At 40.3% G+C, this 16,314-nt stretch overlaps 1 protein-coding gene across 1 annotated transcript; it reads left to right on the top strand.

The window, feature by feature from the left end:
• Nucleotides 1–2,383: 2,383 nt before the first annotated feature.
• Nucleotides 2,384–15,168, top strand: kdm2ab (lysine (K)-specific demethylase 2Ab). The gene is made up of 23 exons (XM_083890631.1): nt 2,384–2,541; nt 2,970–3,008; nt 4,253–4,391; nt 4,517–4,595; nt 4,752–4,798; nt 5,382–5,560; nt 6,258–6,364; nt 6,457–6,550; nt 6,708–6,861; nt 6,960–7,075; nt 7,865–7,991; nt 8,088–8,377; nt 8,698–8,775; nt 9,079–9,339; nt 9,597–9,725; nt 9,849–9,935; nt 10,119–10,349; nt 10,688–10,717; nt 11,180–12,213; nt 12,853–13,016; nt 13,181–13,327; nt 13,437–13,652; nt 13,761–15,168. The coding sequence occupies exons 2-23, from the start codon at nt 2,973–2,975 to the stop codon at nt 13,940–13,942; spliced, it is 3,927 nt and encodes a 1,308-aa protein (XP_083746757.1). The 5' UTR covers nt 2,384–2,541; nt 2,970–2,972; the 3' UTR covers nt 13,943–15,168.
• The last annotated feature ends 1,146 nt before the right edge of the window (nt 15,169–16,314 follow it).

Raw genomic sequence — 16,314 nt, 5'->3', positions numbered from 1 at the left:
AAACTCCAAACACGGGTAAACACACACATACACATGCATCAGCCTTTACTGTTAGGAATTCATCTACTGATTCTAATTAATGTTAAAACAATGTCTTTTTTTTTTGTTTCCAGTGATGAGGCTTTCTCCAAGAAACAAATACTCTTTCATGAGTCGCCCCTATTTTTTACCCTGCGAATTATGTTAATCTGTTTGAAGTGAATAATAAACATTTTAACTATATTAGTCCACCATATTTCTAATTTAAAGTGTTGTCTTTATGTATGAATTGTTTGATGAGGTGATATAAATGTGTAGAGTCAGCCTGTTTACAAGCAAACAACTTTTTTTTCTTTTTTTTTTTAGTAATTGTTTCAGGTTGTAGCCTACCGCCTCCTGGTGGTGCACAGAGAGGACAACCGTCTTTTTAATTTAATTTATAATTATTTAAATTAAAATGCATCATAATGTGTAAAGGTCGTGTTTTGTTTTGTAGCCCCGCCTGTGCCACACAAGTTAATGTATGCGCAAAATAACAACACATATTCTGATTTTGTTTGTCGTGATTATTGTAATTATTTGAATAATTTGTTTGATGTTTGTGCTGAAAACGCTTGTAATAATATTAATAATAATAATAAAAATAATAATAATAATAATAATAATAATAATAATAATGGTCTTTTCTGTGAAAGCTTTGGCTGTGTGTGTCAACCCAGTAAAGCCTGTTATGTAATAAAAGATTTATGAGCATTATGTCACCACTGGTGTTTTTATTGTTTGTTTGAGGGGTTTCTCCATGGATCCACTGTTTACACACAGCTCTCCACTGCTGCACCAATAAACTCCGTCCATCGTCTGCGTCCTTCTTCTCCGCGCTTCTTCTCCGAGCTGCGGCGACAGCAGGGACGTGACGGACGTGTGAGAGAGGAGCTCATCTGACCTAAATTCATCCCTCATACCGTTGAGCTACTTAACCCCGCCCATTGACGCTGCGCGGGGCGTGGTCTACGCAGGAGGTGCGTTCGTTTTTCTGCTCCGTGTGTGTGTGGAGGAAAAAGGAATAGAGCGCTTGGATGGACTTCAACATAAAAGAAAACACAATATTCTAACAACTATGCAAATTTAAGGTGCATTATGTAATAAATATGAAGCAACTGGCCATAAAATCCTCCTTATATGTCACAGAGACTAAGGAATAATGTTCATATAACAAACTGAACTCACCAACAACAACAGTACAGACAAAATATTTGCATTAAAAAAATATTTTGCAGACTGCAAATCGTGTTTACGTTTTGAAATCATGTTTTGGCATGTGGTGCCACCTACCGCCGTCTACCAATCATTGCAGTCCGTAGAGTCTCAGCTGTCGAGCAACCACAGGTTGCCAGTTATGGCAGAAAACAAAACCTAAAAGACCCCGGTATTTTGAATTTGAATGTAGTAACCGTTTTTGGCTCACATGTGGCACCTTTAATAAAAAAATAAATAAATCAGTAACAGTAAATGTGTACATAGACAGTGGTGTGCACAGACATTTGGGAGGGCATGGGTGGAAATTAAAAGGGCACCGATGGGGCAGATGTCTGTATGTCCAAAGTGTGAACTATATGGACCTCCACATATTATTGTTTAATCAGGTTTTATAGCCGATGTGGGCATTTTATATACAACACTGAATATTATTCCCTCTAAGGACATCCTTTGGGACACTGTGATGTGGGGACAGTAGTTACTTCATAACAGCAGCCTTTTTGAATGTAAGGGCACCCATAGGCAACAAAGTCACAAGGGCATCTTTAAGGCCACTGCATCACTTTTCTCCACTCTTTTTTAAAACAGTTTTTAATGTATAGTTTGCTTTTGAGGTCACATATGAATGGCAGCCAGTATGGCAGAAGAGGACGTTTTAATTGTTACATTACAGAATTCTGGGTACAGCAAGATGTCTAATTAAAGTACACACAAAAATTGCATACCCACCTGTTTAAACAGTATTTTTCATTACCTCAAATGAGTTAGTTCCTATTTATTTTCCATACATTGACTAGAATATGTGTGTAATTATTCTAAGGCTGTGTAATTACAAACAAAAATGGAGAATAATGAAAATCATTACATTCCCTGTTATTGCGGCACGTTTACATCAAAGACAATGTTTCTAGTGGAAGTAATAGAAGTAAAGGAGTCCTCAGACCCGGTGAACAAACCAAGCGCCCCCGTTCTTTCGCATATGCTAATCATGTTTAAATAGCACGTGCGGCGCCCAATGAGTGACGTGAATGATAATGTTCAGTGCTGGTGATGTAAATAAGGAGGCGGGTCGTCACGTTTTTTCTCCTTCTGGTTTGTGTGTATGCGTATGTGTGTTTTCTGCCCAGCTGAAAATGGCGGCTCGGAGCGTCGAATCGTCCTAACTTTGTCGCACCATAATAAACACAACACCATACGCAGCTGTTTGCTCTTAACATGGGGAGAAACTTTAACGAGAGGCGTCGGACGGTCTAATTAGGAAACATTACTTTCACCGCTACGACAGAAAGGAGTTGAAACGCAGAGGTAACGATAAAGAAGCTCAACAACTGCCGGATAGTGGCTAATGTCAGCTAGCTCACTAGCGTCACAGCCGACGGCTGTGAAAGGGATTGTCACAGCTAGTTCACGTTAGCCCACAGCGCGAGCTAAAATGCCTGTAAATGGACACATTTGCGCTAAACATGTCCGTGTAAATGCAGTCGTTCCGGTCTGCGCGTGTCTTGGCACAGCGACGCGTGCTTACCATAAATGTTTGTAGTCGTGTTTGTGTGTTGCTAGCCTTACATGCTAGCTAATGCAACACTGGCCGTTAACGTTAGCATAGCTATGTAGCAAGGGCTCCACTTTCATGCGGTTTGATTCAAAAGAGCTTCATCACACGTTTGGAACTACGGGCTGTTTTAATTATTGTGATTTAACGCGACTCTTGAAACTTTATTTTGCCTCCGCAGATCATGGATGATCCTCATACACGGTACAGCAAACGCCTGGTGAGTAACTTAAGAGTGTTAGCTCCCGGAACACTTATGTTATGTTTACTTCCCTATTGTTATGTTTTTTTACGTCAAGCTTCATGTATGCTATCAGCCTTTTCAACAGACTTGAAGCAGCGTAGTGGGTCACATTCACTGTGTTTAATACACAGTTGTTATATTACCATGCCATGTATCAGTGGAGCTTCCCTGTCTTGTTTTTGTTGTCCTCTTTAATAGCGGTAATGAACTTGTCTGGAGGGTTCAAGATTAGGTCAAGTTCACAACCTGACCGTACCAGATTTTGAGCTGTGACAGTGGTTCACTCTTAACTCGTCAAGTTAAATAGCGTTAGTGTTGATAGTATGTTGAACACACCCAATAACTTATCAATAAGTAAGTAGCTTTCTTTTGTTACATTAGATTAATGTAAATATAACACCACGGGGTTAATTTTTTCAATCTACTGTTTTTCTAGTATGAATTAATATGATCTGTGAATCCCTTATGAATGTTTAACAGCTTCACAGTTTAGATAATACTGCATTTGTTGTGAAGCAGTGGGGGTGGGGAGTTGTGAGAGAGGGGGTGCTGTGCTTGATACATCTGTCTATCCAAGCAGTGTTGCATAGGATGAATGGCAGGAGGGGAGTAAGGGGGCTGTGTGTGTGTGGAAGATTAACCCCTGCTATTGTATGCTGTATTGTTTGGCTCCTACATGAACTGATTTGGTGGCTGACTGACTGATCAGCTTGGGTTGATTTATTGTGATTTATTCTTTGATTGGAGTGAATGCATTTATTATGTTTAGTTTTACTTTCTTTTTGTCTTAGAATTATAGGGACATTTCGCCTCATGTGTTTGTAATGAGACTTCAATAAGAGCATTTTAAATGTGTTATAATGTTGCGGAGTATTTATTGTGTTTTTATATCTGTATTTGAATTTAATATTTGGTTTTTGTAGTGGGATTTTTTGTATGAAGCATAGTTTCATGAGTTTCATGAGAAATCAATGATTTGAAACCGATAAATTATTAAATTATTTTTATTGTATTATGTGGTTACATATGCGGTCTTGAAATTAGAACTGTTGTCTGTTTAGTAGGCCTGCTTTCTCCTGTTGTGGAACTGAATTCAGTGTACCAACCCATATTTTCCACAGTTACTCCAGCCTTCTCCTGTCTTCTTTTTATTACTCTCTACAAATCATTGTGTCCGTTTGTCATGGAAAAGCCTAAAAGACTTTTGGTTTGGTCCGCAGCGTACAGGTACGCGGCGCCGTTACCAGGATGATGGGATCTCAGATGATGAAATTGAAGGTAAACGGACGTTTGACCTGGATGAAAAGTTGCAATGCGAAAGGTTTGGCACTGAGTTGGTCAAACACATGGACGGCAAAGGTGAGCTGAAACACATTTACTTTTATCGATACCATATTGTAACATAACCAAATGTGTGTTGTTTTTTGTATATTTTGTTTTAATTTCTTCCTGTCTCACTGTTTCTGTGTGCATGTCTACTCTAGATTTTACATTTGAATACATTCAGAGGGAAGGGCTCAGGGATCCCATTATCTTTGCTGCTCCCGATGGCCTTGGGCTACAGTGAGTCCAGTTCCTTTTACGGTTTATTCATTGAGTTATCTCGTTTTATTATATCTTTTCAAATTTGAAATACGTCCACATAGATTGTAATACACATGTCCCTGTGTTTGTATGGAGGGAACAGAGATGTAAAAAGACCTTTCTTCTCTTCTGCAGAATGCCAGACCCAGATTTCAGTGTGAGTGATGTCAAGTTGTTTGTTGGTAAGTTCCTGGTTTTTTTTGTCATTTTCGTAAACAAAATATTATCTGCAATGTTAGTGTTACTCATGCTAGACCCTGAACAACAGAATATTAGATATATAATGGACAGGATTAGAGATAAGCATATTTGAGGGACAGCTCGGATTGACCGGTTTGGAAATAAAGTAAGAGAGATTTGGTCATGTGCAAGGAGGGATAGGGATATTTTGTTGGACAAAAGATGTTGAAGATGAGGAAAACCACAGAAAAGGTTCATGGATGATATGAATGAGGACAATTGGCATCAGAGAAGAAGACGCAAGGGATAGGGCAAGATGGAGGCAGATGAACCACAGTATCAATCCCCAAAAGAAGAAGTCTATGTATATAGCTATAATAATATCATTTATGAATGAATATACTGTGAGTAAACACATTGCATTAGAAATGTGTTAATATGGACAACAGTATGCCACATTTTCTTTTGAGCTTGTTCCAAATAAGGTCATATTCTGAATAAGCACTTGTTGAGTTAATATATGATTTATATTGATCACATTAGTGGCATCTCCAATGCACTGAATCTCTTCAAATTGTCCTACAGGTAGCCGACGCATTGTAGACGTGATGGACGTGAACACTCAGAAGGGAATCGAAATGTCAATGGCTCAGTGGCGACGTTACTACGAGACACCACCATCAGAAAGAGAAAAGTTGTACAATGTCATCAGTCTTGAGTTCAGCCACACCAGACTGGAGAATCTTGTCAAACGACCAGCTTCGGTGAGGATGCACATAATGACTCTTAGCACACATCTTAATGGGGGACCTACTTAGGTCAGATGGTCTTGGCCACATTCCGAAAGGAATATTTGTATGGCAGTGTGTCCTGAACCACAAGAAATGTTTTCTTCAATTTGCTGACTCTGTCCTTTAAGATATGTGAACATTTTGAAATGCCTGCTGAGATGTATACAGTCTGGAACATGCCAAGGAAGCCCTACAGCGTTATTGTGACATCTTCCTTTTTTGTCAGACTGAGAACTGAAAGTCTGCTCCCCAGTGATTTAAAAAAACAGACACTATGTATGTTTCATTCTTGTATGTAGAATAGGGAAGTGAGATATAATTGCAAATGGCCACCTGATGCAGTTGAAGATTCTAATGCTTGGTGTGATTTGATGAGCTTGTTCACATATTCTGTGATGCATGTTAATGCCAGAAATCAACAAGACCAATGTCCCAGTTGTACAGCTAACCAGATGTGCTCATGAGGCCTTTTTAAATTCTTACTAATGAACTAGGAAAATATATTTTACACAGTTTTCCTAATCTCTTAATACTGTGTATGCTATTTTGATAGCTTTAGAGCTTTGGTATGGTCCCAGGGTACATGTATAAATTCCTGTTGGTTATCAGAATCAGTCTTTGTTTGGGATTAAATAGTTTGTTTGTTTTTTAAACCATTTTCTGCATCCAGGTGGACCTTATTGATTGGGTAGACAACATGTGGCCACGCCATCTCAAAGAGAGACAGAGAGACTCCACCAACGCAATCATAGATATGCATTATCCTAAAGTGCAAAAGTGAGTAAACCAGAGATATCACAATGTACAGTATAACATACAACACAACATGAACCGCCACTGTGTTCTATCTCTTTCGTCTCCCCTATTAGGTACTGTCTTATGAGTGTGCAGGGCTGCTTCACAGATTTCCACATCGACTTTGGAGGCACTTCAGTGTGGTATCACATCCTGCGAGGAGAAAAGGTCAGTCATGGTGTGCTTTATGTGTTATGAGGTGGTTATGATTGTGGGCAAACTCCATCTTATCCCCGTTTCCCATTAAATACACATAGGTTCTATGGCCATTTATTTATGTATTTAGTTGATTTCATACCTAATGGTTTACATATGGGTCCTGCAGGTGTTCTGGTTGATTCCACCTTCACCACAAAACCTGGAGATGTACGAGAACTGGGTTTTATCAGGGAAGCAGGGAGACATCTTCTTGGGGGACAAGTGTCATGACTGTCAGAGGATACTACTCTGCCAAGGCAACACCTTCATAATCCCATCAGGTCTGTTTCTGCACATAACATTGACATACACCTATATGTTGTGCTCCCACCTGCTTGCACTTTGACCATGGTCTCCAACGTCCTGTATCTTTTTCTAGGGTGGATCCATGCTGTGTACACCCCAGAAGACACACTGGTGTTTGGTGGGAATTTCCTCCACAGTTTTAACATTCCCATGCAACTTAACATCTACAGCATTGAGGATCGCACACGGGTGAGCACTGAGCAGCTGTGATATTACTCCAATACTGTTGATATTTAAATACCCTCTTGATATACACACTGCTTATTGCTTCATCTCACAATCGAGAGATTTCCCAACAATGCAATATTAAAATAATAGTTCCTGAATTGGAAAACCACCCTGAAACACTGAGGCTCACTCTAATTGAAAATAAGGCTGCCGGAGGGACCATAGGAGAAAATTATTTTAGCCACTGAAAACCCCCATTTTAATTAACTGTTCGGCAGGCTAACAGTTCAGCCTTCAGACATTTCTGACTGGAAACTGTAGTTTGTAAAAGGCCCATACTGAGGTCCATAGAGGTAACCAGCAGTTTTGTGGTTGTTGTACTGCTGCTTTGTTTTGTAAGTTACTGTGATAGTGAATTTGGTAAATCATAAAAAATTTCAAGAACCAATGTAACAAAATAACACTGAAGTGTACTGTGAAATTAATAATATTCTTTATGCAGTTGAATGTGCAGTAGTGAGCTGTTAACAAAATACACACTTAAGTTTCATGTCTTAAATTGCTGTCATGAAGCTGAGCATACACCATTTGTTTTGCTCCCAAACATGAACTCATGATATTTGTTGATACTACCAATATCAGTGACTAGAGCTTTTGCACACTTTTTAGACACAAAACAATTGATAAATAATATAATGAAGAGTGACTGCTTTTGTGCACTGTTTACTGATAAAAGACAGACATTAAACTTTCTTTGACAAATATGTATAAAATATTTATATAAATGTTGTAACCATTCTCTTCCTCTAGGTGCCAGCAAAGTTCCGCTACCCTTTCTACTATGAGATGTGCTGGTATGTCCTGGAGAGATACTTGTACTGCCTGACCAATATCTCCCACCTCACACCCGAGTTCCAAAAATACTCCCTTGGCACAGGTGAGGATGGGTTATCACAGAATAATAGTATTGCCTTCATTTTATTTAAATCCATCACTGACATGAACTTCAACGACGTGCACATTGTCTTTTCAGGCCTGACCCCGACTGACCTAAATGACCTTCCTGACAATAATGATCCTGGCAATGGCACTGTCAATGGAGATGCGATTGACACCGACACCGAAAAACTCGACGTTAAGGTAGAAGTCAAAGAGGAAGAGGAAGATGGAGTAAATCCAGATACCAAACCTCAGCATTTGCTGACTCCCTTTGAGATGGAGGGACTGGGGAACCTCTTGGGGAAGCTGGAGGAGCTGCCAGCCCACAAAAAGTGTGTCCCTGTAGGCATCAGGAATGCTGCAGCTCTGCTCGAGGACATGAGGGTTAGTGCCACCTAATTTCCTTTTTCAGTTTATCTTGCAATTTTTTCACCTTCCCTATGTTAAATCCAAACATAGCGTGCATCAGTATTGTCAATACAGCATGTGTTTGGCTCCAGTTACACATCTGATTTTGGTTAATAGCATAGCACAAAGATCTCAAGAAACCTTGAAAATAGGCTTGAAAATCAAAGCTATTTTTGAAGTATAGATGTAACAGTTTTCTACTACAGTTTCCATGGTGCTGTGTCATGCTAGAAGTCCAAATAATATCAATAATTGTTAGTGTTATACATTTTTTTTAATCTTCTCCATCTGTCCAGGCTGTTCTGAAGGAGCATGCCAATGATAACTGCAAGCTGTCCTACACTGGAGAGCCCATTGTCAAGTGGCCAGAAAGGGTGAGTAAAAGCACTATTGATGTACTTGTCACTAGCTGTAAGTGTGATATGGTATATTTAGAATTAGTACTTATTTCTTTTTTTCTTTTTATTTGTTTAATTGGGACAATGCAGTTAAACATAGTTCCAAGACTGAGCATGAAGCTGATGTGCAGCACAAATAGTTGGGCATTTGTATTTGTTTTATGTTACTTAATCCAAAGGTACATAAAGTGTTGGACTCCACTTCATCAGAAAAAGCCCTTGCCTTTTGTGTATTTGCGAGACACCGTTTTAACCTAATTTTGTTTGTCATTTATACAGCCGTCATGGTACCAGCCCCCAACTCCCCCTCAACCTATTATTTACCGTCCTCGCTTGGGTCCGAACCTCCATAGGCAACTGGGCCAGAGGCCAAACAAAAGCTGCAGCATTTCTGCTCTGAGGCGACGAAGGGTGAGATGCAAGCGCTGTGACGGATGCTGCAGGAAGGAGTGTGGCAACTGCCAGTTCTGTCATGACATGAGGAAGTTTGGTGGCCCTGGACGCATGAAGAAAGGCTGCATTACGAGGCAGTGTCTATCAGTGAGTCGTCACGTCCCACACTGTCCTTTTATGTATGGGACCAAATAACGCTGCCCATCTATACATGTATGATGTGAAAAGTATTGTGATGGTAACTCACACAATTTTTCTTTCGCAGGTTTCCATCTCTTTATTGTAGCTATAATATTTAAAATGCACATTTACTATATTTAGCATTGAATTATGCTTGTCGTTTTCAGAGTTATCAGAATCAGATTTTGTTCCAAGCATAAACAACATTTAATTTATTCTTCCAGCCTGCATTGCCAAACACAGCTCGATGTGCCATATGTAGAGAAGGTGAATCAGATGAGTCGGATCCAAGCACTTACTCACTCATGGAGTGTACGGTCTGCTCACAGATTGCCCATCGTCAGTGCATTAAGGTAATTTCCTTTAGACACAGTGAAGGTTACTAACTGGCGTGGTTTGCTGCCTACAAGCTTTATTTTAATGTAGTGGTACTTCAGTACTGGGTGTTTCAGACTCTCAGCTATTCTGTCTTTCAGGAACCTGGTGAAGGAAAGATCAATGAGGATTTGCCCAGCTGCTGGGAATGTCCCAAATGTTATCAAGGCAAAAGTTCAGGATCAGAGGTAACCAAAAGTACTGCATGTGTTTAACATATTATGAGTTGCCTCATTTTCTCTGTCCTTTTGTGGTGTCAGATACAGATACATTTTCTTAATGTGTGATCTCCACTAGATCTTGATGCTAACAATGTCACCATTTTTTTCTTCACTCACATCTATCATCTCTTCCCTTTATTCCCACACCAGTCTTCCAGTGAAAGTGGAGAGGAAAGTGGGGAGTCGGAGGCGTCATCCTCTATGCCACCATCCAAGCTTGCACACCGGGAAGGCATTGGAGTGGGTGATGCGGCAAGACGAGGGGCACGGAACCACCCCCAATCTCGATCCACTGCACCACCACCTTCTCAAAAACTCTTACTGCAACATCAACAGAATCGCAAAAGAGCAAGTGAACTGGAACTCAGACTTAAGAAAAGGGTAAAAAAAGGAGATATTTTCATTAATTAATACTCTATTCAGTTTACCTTATAGTTTTGTAAGCCTTTAAAGTTAGCTGGCTGTGGTGTAAGAAATGACAGACAGCTTCTTTTCGTTTTTGTTTTTTATTTATTTTTTTATTTTCCATTTTAGTCACTGAATGTCTTTTTTGTTATCCAAAAGATACAAAAAAAACATTCTATTTAAAAAAAAAAAAAAAAAAAAGGTTTGAAGATTTGATTCTTGACATCTGTCAGACATTTGTTTCGTTAACTGTGTTTGTGTATTTTTCTCTTTAAATATTATTATTGACACCAACCTCTTTTTGTTTATCACAGATAAAGCTGGAGCGTAGCAAACTCTTGGTGGTAAGTAATGCACTTTTTTTACAACATGTATATAGCACATTTACCAAGTAACCACAACTCTCTGGAATACATGTCCAGCATCTTTATATATTCTAATTAATTGACATTACACTTTTTTACAGAGGTGCCATTTGTGGATGATTTGCGAACATTGTCATTGTGAAAAGGCAATACTGTTCAAGTTAACAGGCCTCTTTCGTAATGAGAGATGTAGTAGTTTGATACAAACTACTGTGTTAAATATGCAGTTCAACCATGGGTTTGGCAGTCACCTAAACGTACGGTTTATGTAAATATAGTACTGTTTTCAGGTACTTCTCTTGAGGACAAGGGCTAGTTATTGATTAAAAACATAATACTACTCAAATCGTACCGTAGCACTGTATTTGGTGTTTGAAACATCCATTATTTTATTTATTTTATTTGCCAACATTTATTATTATTATTTTTTTCTCTCAACAGAAACAGTCAACTCTTGATCGTTCTCCCAGACTGCTGAGTTCCAGGCTGCTGTCGCGGCTGCGTTCTCCAACCAGCAGATTATCTCAGGGTAGAGGTCAAGGCTCCACTTGGGCGAGTGGTTCCCTTCACTCCAGCTCTCGGGGAGTGACCAGGTCCTTCCAACAGCAGGAGTCTTCCCATGGTCTGGTACATGAGTCCAAAGGAGAGCCCCGAAGAGGGAGGGGTAGAGGGGTTCGGCTGCGAGGAGGAGGAGCAGGAAGAGGAATCAGAGGTGGGAGAGACCATGGAGACTTGGAAGAAGAGAGTGAAGACAGCAGCAGCAGCAGTACCAACAGCAGCAGCAGCAGTGATGAGGAAGAGGAGAGGGAGCAGAACAACGGCATGGGAGGGGATAAGGAGAACCAGCCACAGTCGGGAAGAGGAGGACCAGCAGCCAAAGAAGGAGAGGAGGAAGGGAGTGAGGTTGCCAATCAACATTGTGCAGACGAGGAAGATGAGGAGGTGGAGCAGGACAGTCAACCAAGGGATAAGGACAACTCGTATCTTAAAGTGACACTCCAAAAGCCAACCAGGGCCAAGCAGGACCCATCAGCCATTGTTCCCAAATTGGAGGCTATTGCCCCTCAAACTGCTACTTCCACAATACATAACCAGACTAAAGCCCTTGCCAGACCCCCGATTAGAAATCGTGGCCCCTCTTCCGATCTTCCCTCCAGTATGCTCACACCCCCTCATACACGCAGTGGACACACAGCTATTCGCACCTCCCATCCAGAGAGGCTGGAGGTCTCGAAAAGACAGAGGCCGAGCAGGCCAGCTAAACTGAGCAATGGCGCTTCCTGTTCTTCATCCTCGGATTTTACACATCTTCGCACCCCTCTGTCCACCCTGCAGGAAGGAGGGAGTGAGGCAGACCGGGAGAGTGGACTCAGTGTGCCGGGCTGTGAGAGGGAGGTGTGGGTGTCCGTCTTCCGCTACTTAAGTAGAGCAGATCTCTGTGTCTGCATGGCTGTCTGTAAGAACTGGTACAAATGGTAAGAACTCTGAGCTTCACTCACTTCATTAGTGTTGGGTTTAGATGGAAAGTTCCATGTTGGATTGGTTCATAGATTACAAATAAAAAAAAACATCTTGGTTAACATCTCAATTGTTTATAACCTCTCTTCATTAGCATAAAGCAATGAAAAATGGGTATCTGCTTCAGGCTTTATGTGCTTTCTGAAGCTAGTGTCTATTTATCCAAAGATTGATTGTGAGTCACCAGAGATATTGTGTTTAACAGCAATCTAGCCAATCAAGTTGAAGTGATTGCCTAGATTGAGTGTGTCTCAAGAATCACCCACACCGTTTTATTTAAATCTGACTCAGCATCTTGTTTTTGTTATGTAGCTTACATCATGCAGAGGAAAACAGCAGTAATTCATTAACATTTCTTATATGTAATGCTGCTCATCTTGTTTTAGGATGTTTGTGCAGGTTCAACCCTTGTGACCTCTGTGCACACGTAAAAATTATGACCCGGGCCTTAGTCAGTAATAATGTGTTTACCTTTAGTTTCTCTACATATGTTGGAAAGGAAAACTTAATGATGGAGGGATTTGAAATGATTTGGAATTAATAAGTAGACTTGAAATGGATGTTTTCTAAACGAATGACTGTTTGCTTCCCCACAGGTGTTTAGACAAGCGGCTTTGGACACGGATTGACCTGAGCATCAAGCGCACTGTCACTCCTCAGGCTCTGACTGGGATCATAAAGAGACAGCCTGTGACACTCGATCTCTCTTGGACCAACATCTCAAAAAAGCAGCTCAACTGGCTGATTGGCCGACTTCCTGGTACATAGATATGCACAGTGATATATATGTGAATAGATATGATTTGATAAAACAAAATTATTACAGTACATAAATAGTACTAGTACTAAATTGTTGTGAGCACAGAATGTATTGATGTAAGCATGACAATGTTAAAATCTTGTCTTTCTCTATCGTGTTTTCAGGGCTGAAGGATCTGATGCTGGCAGGATGTTCCTGGTCGTCTATTTCCGCTCTCTGCTCCTCTGGTTGCCCTCTCCTCCGTTCTCTCGACCTGCGATATGCAGACGGAGTCAAAGACTCTCAGATCAGGGATCTAGTCAGCCCTCCAGGTGAGGAAAATGGCCACAACGTCACTGTTACATCTGGTTGTTTCCTCTAATATGTTTTGTTGTATTTCTTCCTTACACTGTTTTTTCCCCAAAAAATTCTCTGTTCCAGGCTGTGACAATCGTAGCCAGCTGCGGACCATGCATTGTTTGCGACTCGCTGGCCTGGATATCACTGACTCCACTCTGCGCCTGGTGATCCGCCACATGCCCCATTTAACAAAACTAGACCTCTCCCACTGCAACAGCCTCACCGACCACTCCATCAACCTGCTGACAGCAGTAGGCTCATCTACCCGAAACACGCTCACAGAACTCAACCTGGGAGGTGAGAGACTGAGTGGAACAGCTAACTATGTACAGGACAAGAACAAAGATTCACATGCTAGTTTTTTTCCCACAACTGATGTTTTCTCTTCAACTGTTTATTTCCCAGGCTGCAGTAAACTGACAGACACGTGTCTTAAGTACCTCCGCCGACTCTCTTGCATCTCAGTGCTTGACCTGCGAGGCTGTAAAGGAGTTTCCCGTAAGGCTTGTGAGACCTTCATCTCTGAGCTGTCAGTCAACACGCTCTACTGCCTATCAGACGAAAAACTGATCCAGAGGATATCCTAAACATCTGCGTCTTCACTGCAGAGGTGACTTTGGTTCACAAGCAAAGGGGTGGGAAATTCACATACGTCTGTGTCATTTAAAAGAAGTGATGGTGTCTAACCTGGGACATCTTACTCACTTAGCTGGTGTCGGTAGAAGGGTTTGTAACGGTGTTTCTTTTCTACACATTTTCCTGTGTACCTAAAAGAGACTCAGGAGCTTTATTTGCAGATGTTCATTTGGGAATACATGTTGTGTGGAAAAGCACAGTTTTTTGCCAGGATTTGGGCAACAAGCAATTAATTAGCCGCATTAGACTTCACAAACCACTCAACCTCTTTTTTCCTTTTTTTTGTCGGATGCCAATCTTGACTTGCATTACAAACTACAGCCTTCTTGAATTTCATCCATTTGGATTATAACTGCATTGTTCGCTTTGCCTGATCCCTATAAAGTCTTATTTTTTATACTATATATTTAAACTTTCAGCTACATGTTGGTGCTCCAAATAGATTATTTGTCCAAATCGGGAGAGCAATTGATAAGTTGTTTGATGACTTACGCTATGATTTATTTTTTTGTAAACATGATGAAAGGTGACAGGTTTTTTGACACAATGACTTATAAAAGTGAGTTACTGAGTGGCAAGTGTTTACGAGCTGTATGTTTGGTTTAATGAGGCATTTGGGTGCAGCGCTTGATCAGCAGAGAAGTGTACATGGAGAGTTGAGGGTTGTTTTTGTTTTTTTGAGCAATAGTGTAAAACGACTGAGAGCAGTTGTCTTGGCAACAAGACCTCACCCCAACAAAGGGCAACTTACACTAAGTGTATGGGGTAAGCCAAGGACAGTGTCAGAATCGTGGTGCATTTTCAAACAACCATTAGACTTCAGGTGCTATAATTTCCAAACTTGCTTTGTGTTTGTACAGAGACGATATTAAGAGCAAAAATGTTAATATTCTCGATGAAAACATTTTCCCACCCCTCTTTGATACACTTTTTTTTGTTCCTTTCATGGATAAGAAATGTATCTACTTTTTACCGATTTCATGAACAATAATCTTATGGTTGTTTTTGTTTGGTTTGGTTTTTCTGAGTGGGGATATGATCATTTCTTTCTTCCCTTCAAGTCCAGTGGTTCTGTTTCAAAGGTCTCCTCTCCAGATCCCCTAAATGAATACAAGTATATAAATATATACTTTTGTGTAAATGTGTTTTCCTCTATTAGATGACCAAAATGGGAATCCTGTAGCAATGTAATTATTTTCGGAAGACTTTTTCACTTTATGTTGTTTATGTTATTTTTCAAGAAAATTAAAAAAACAGATAAACAATGGATTATATTCTTATTGACAGTGGGAGGCAGATATGCATATATGTAATCATTACAAGTTTTTCTTGATCCTCTTGTTAATGCTTTGGTTTATTTGCATCGTCTGATCAAATAGCAGCTTTTCCATTGCTCTATCCTGCCTCCCAGTGACCTGGGAATTAGTGATGCATCTGGCAGGTTGTGCTTACATTTAAAGTTGGTCTGTTTATTAGATACAGTATTCATATTTCAATTTCCTCTTTGGATGTTATTCTTCCTTTTCATCAGTATGTGGTTTCTCTGGGAATTGTAAATATTTGCAAGGACAGTAATAATTCCAGTTTGATTAATTATATGATTTGATTCTGACTAGTCATTACTCTAGTACAAGATATATTCAGCTTCCCTCAAGCAAAAGCATATATTGTAGTTTTTAGATTATAACTAGCAAAAATTATCATATAGGAATTGGGATTGGGATGTGTTCAAAATATCTCAAACTGGAATTATCAATCTCTGCCTCGTCAAAACTGCCAGAGCTAATTAGAGATCTGGCGAGTGAAAACGTAATTACAGATATCCATCTGTAATTTTGAACTGCATTTTAATTACAATAATGATGCTGATGTATGTAATGTTAATCCCAGGTAGTCAAAGGTGTTAAAACGGCTTGTCATAGATGACCAAATGAAGACAGTCCCACGGATGCTGCAGTAAACACATCTCCTCCTGACAGAGGTGGCTGTCACCAAGGACAGTTGTGGTTTTGTTACACGGACCAGGTAATCCACGCAGGACTCGCTGTGCTGTAGCATCACATGCTTTTAACAGCATCGTGGACGCCCACTACACTACACGAGTGACCTGGATGTAAAAGTGGGTGAATGCTTTTGTTTTGACAGACCATGACGAGGCTGCCATATAAACAGGGAATGGGTGCCGCCGCAGCATCACCACACAGTTAGCTCACTCACTCCATCCAGCTGTTCGCCATTTCCCTTTCTATCTCTTTTATTTACCTTTTTTCCCGCACGAACACATGCATCGTATAGAAGTGAGTGACTCGAAGGTTCGTTTAAG

This window comes from Microchirus variegatus (assembly GCF_963457635.1).
Source record: "Microchirus variegatus genome assembly, chromosome: 6".
Classification (NCBI taxonomy): Eukaryota; Metazoa; Chordata; class Actinopteri; order Pleuronectiformes; family Soleidae; genus Microchirus; species Microchirus variegatus.
The sequence above is the reverse complement of the archived record's forward strand: the minus strand, read 5'-3'. Positions and strand labels throughout refer to the sequence as shown.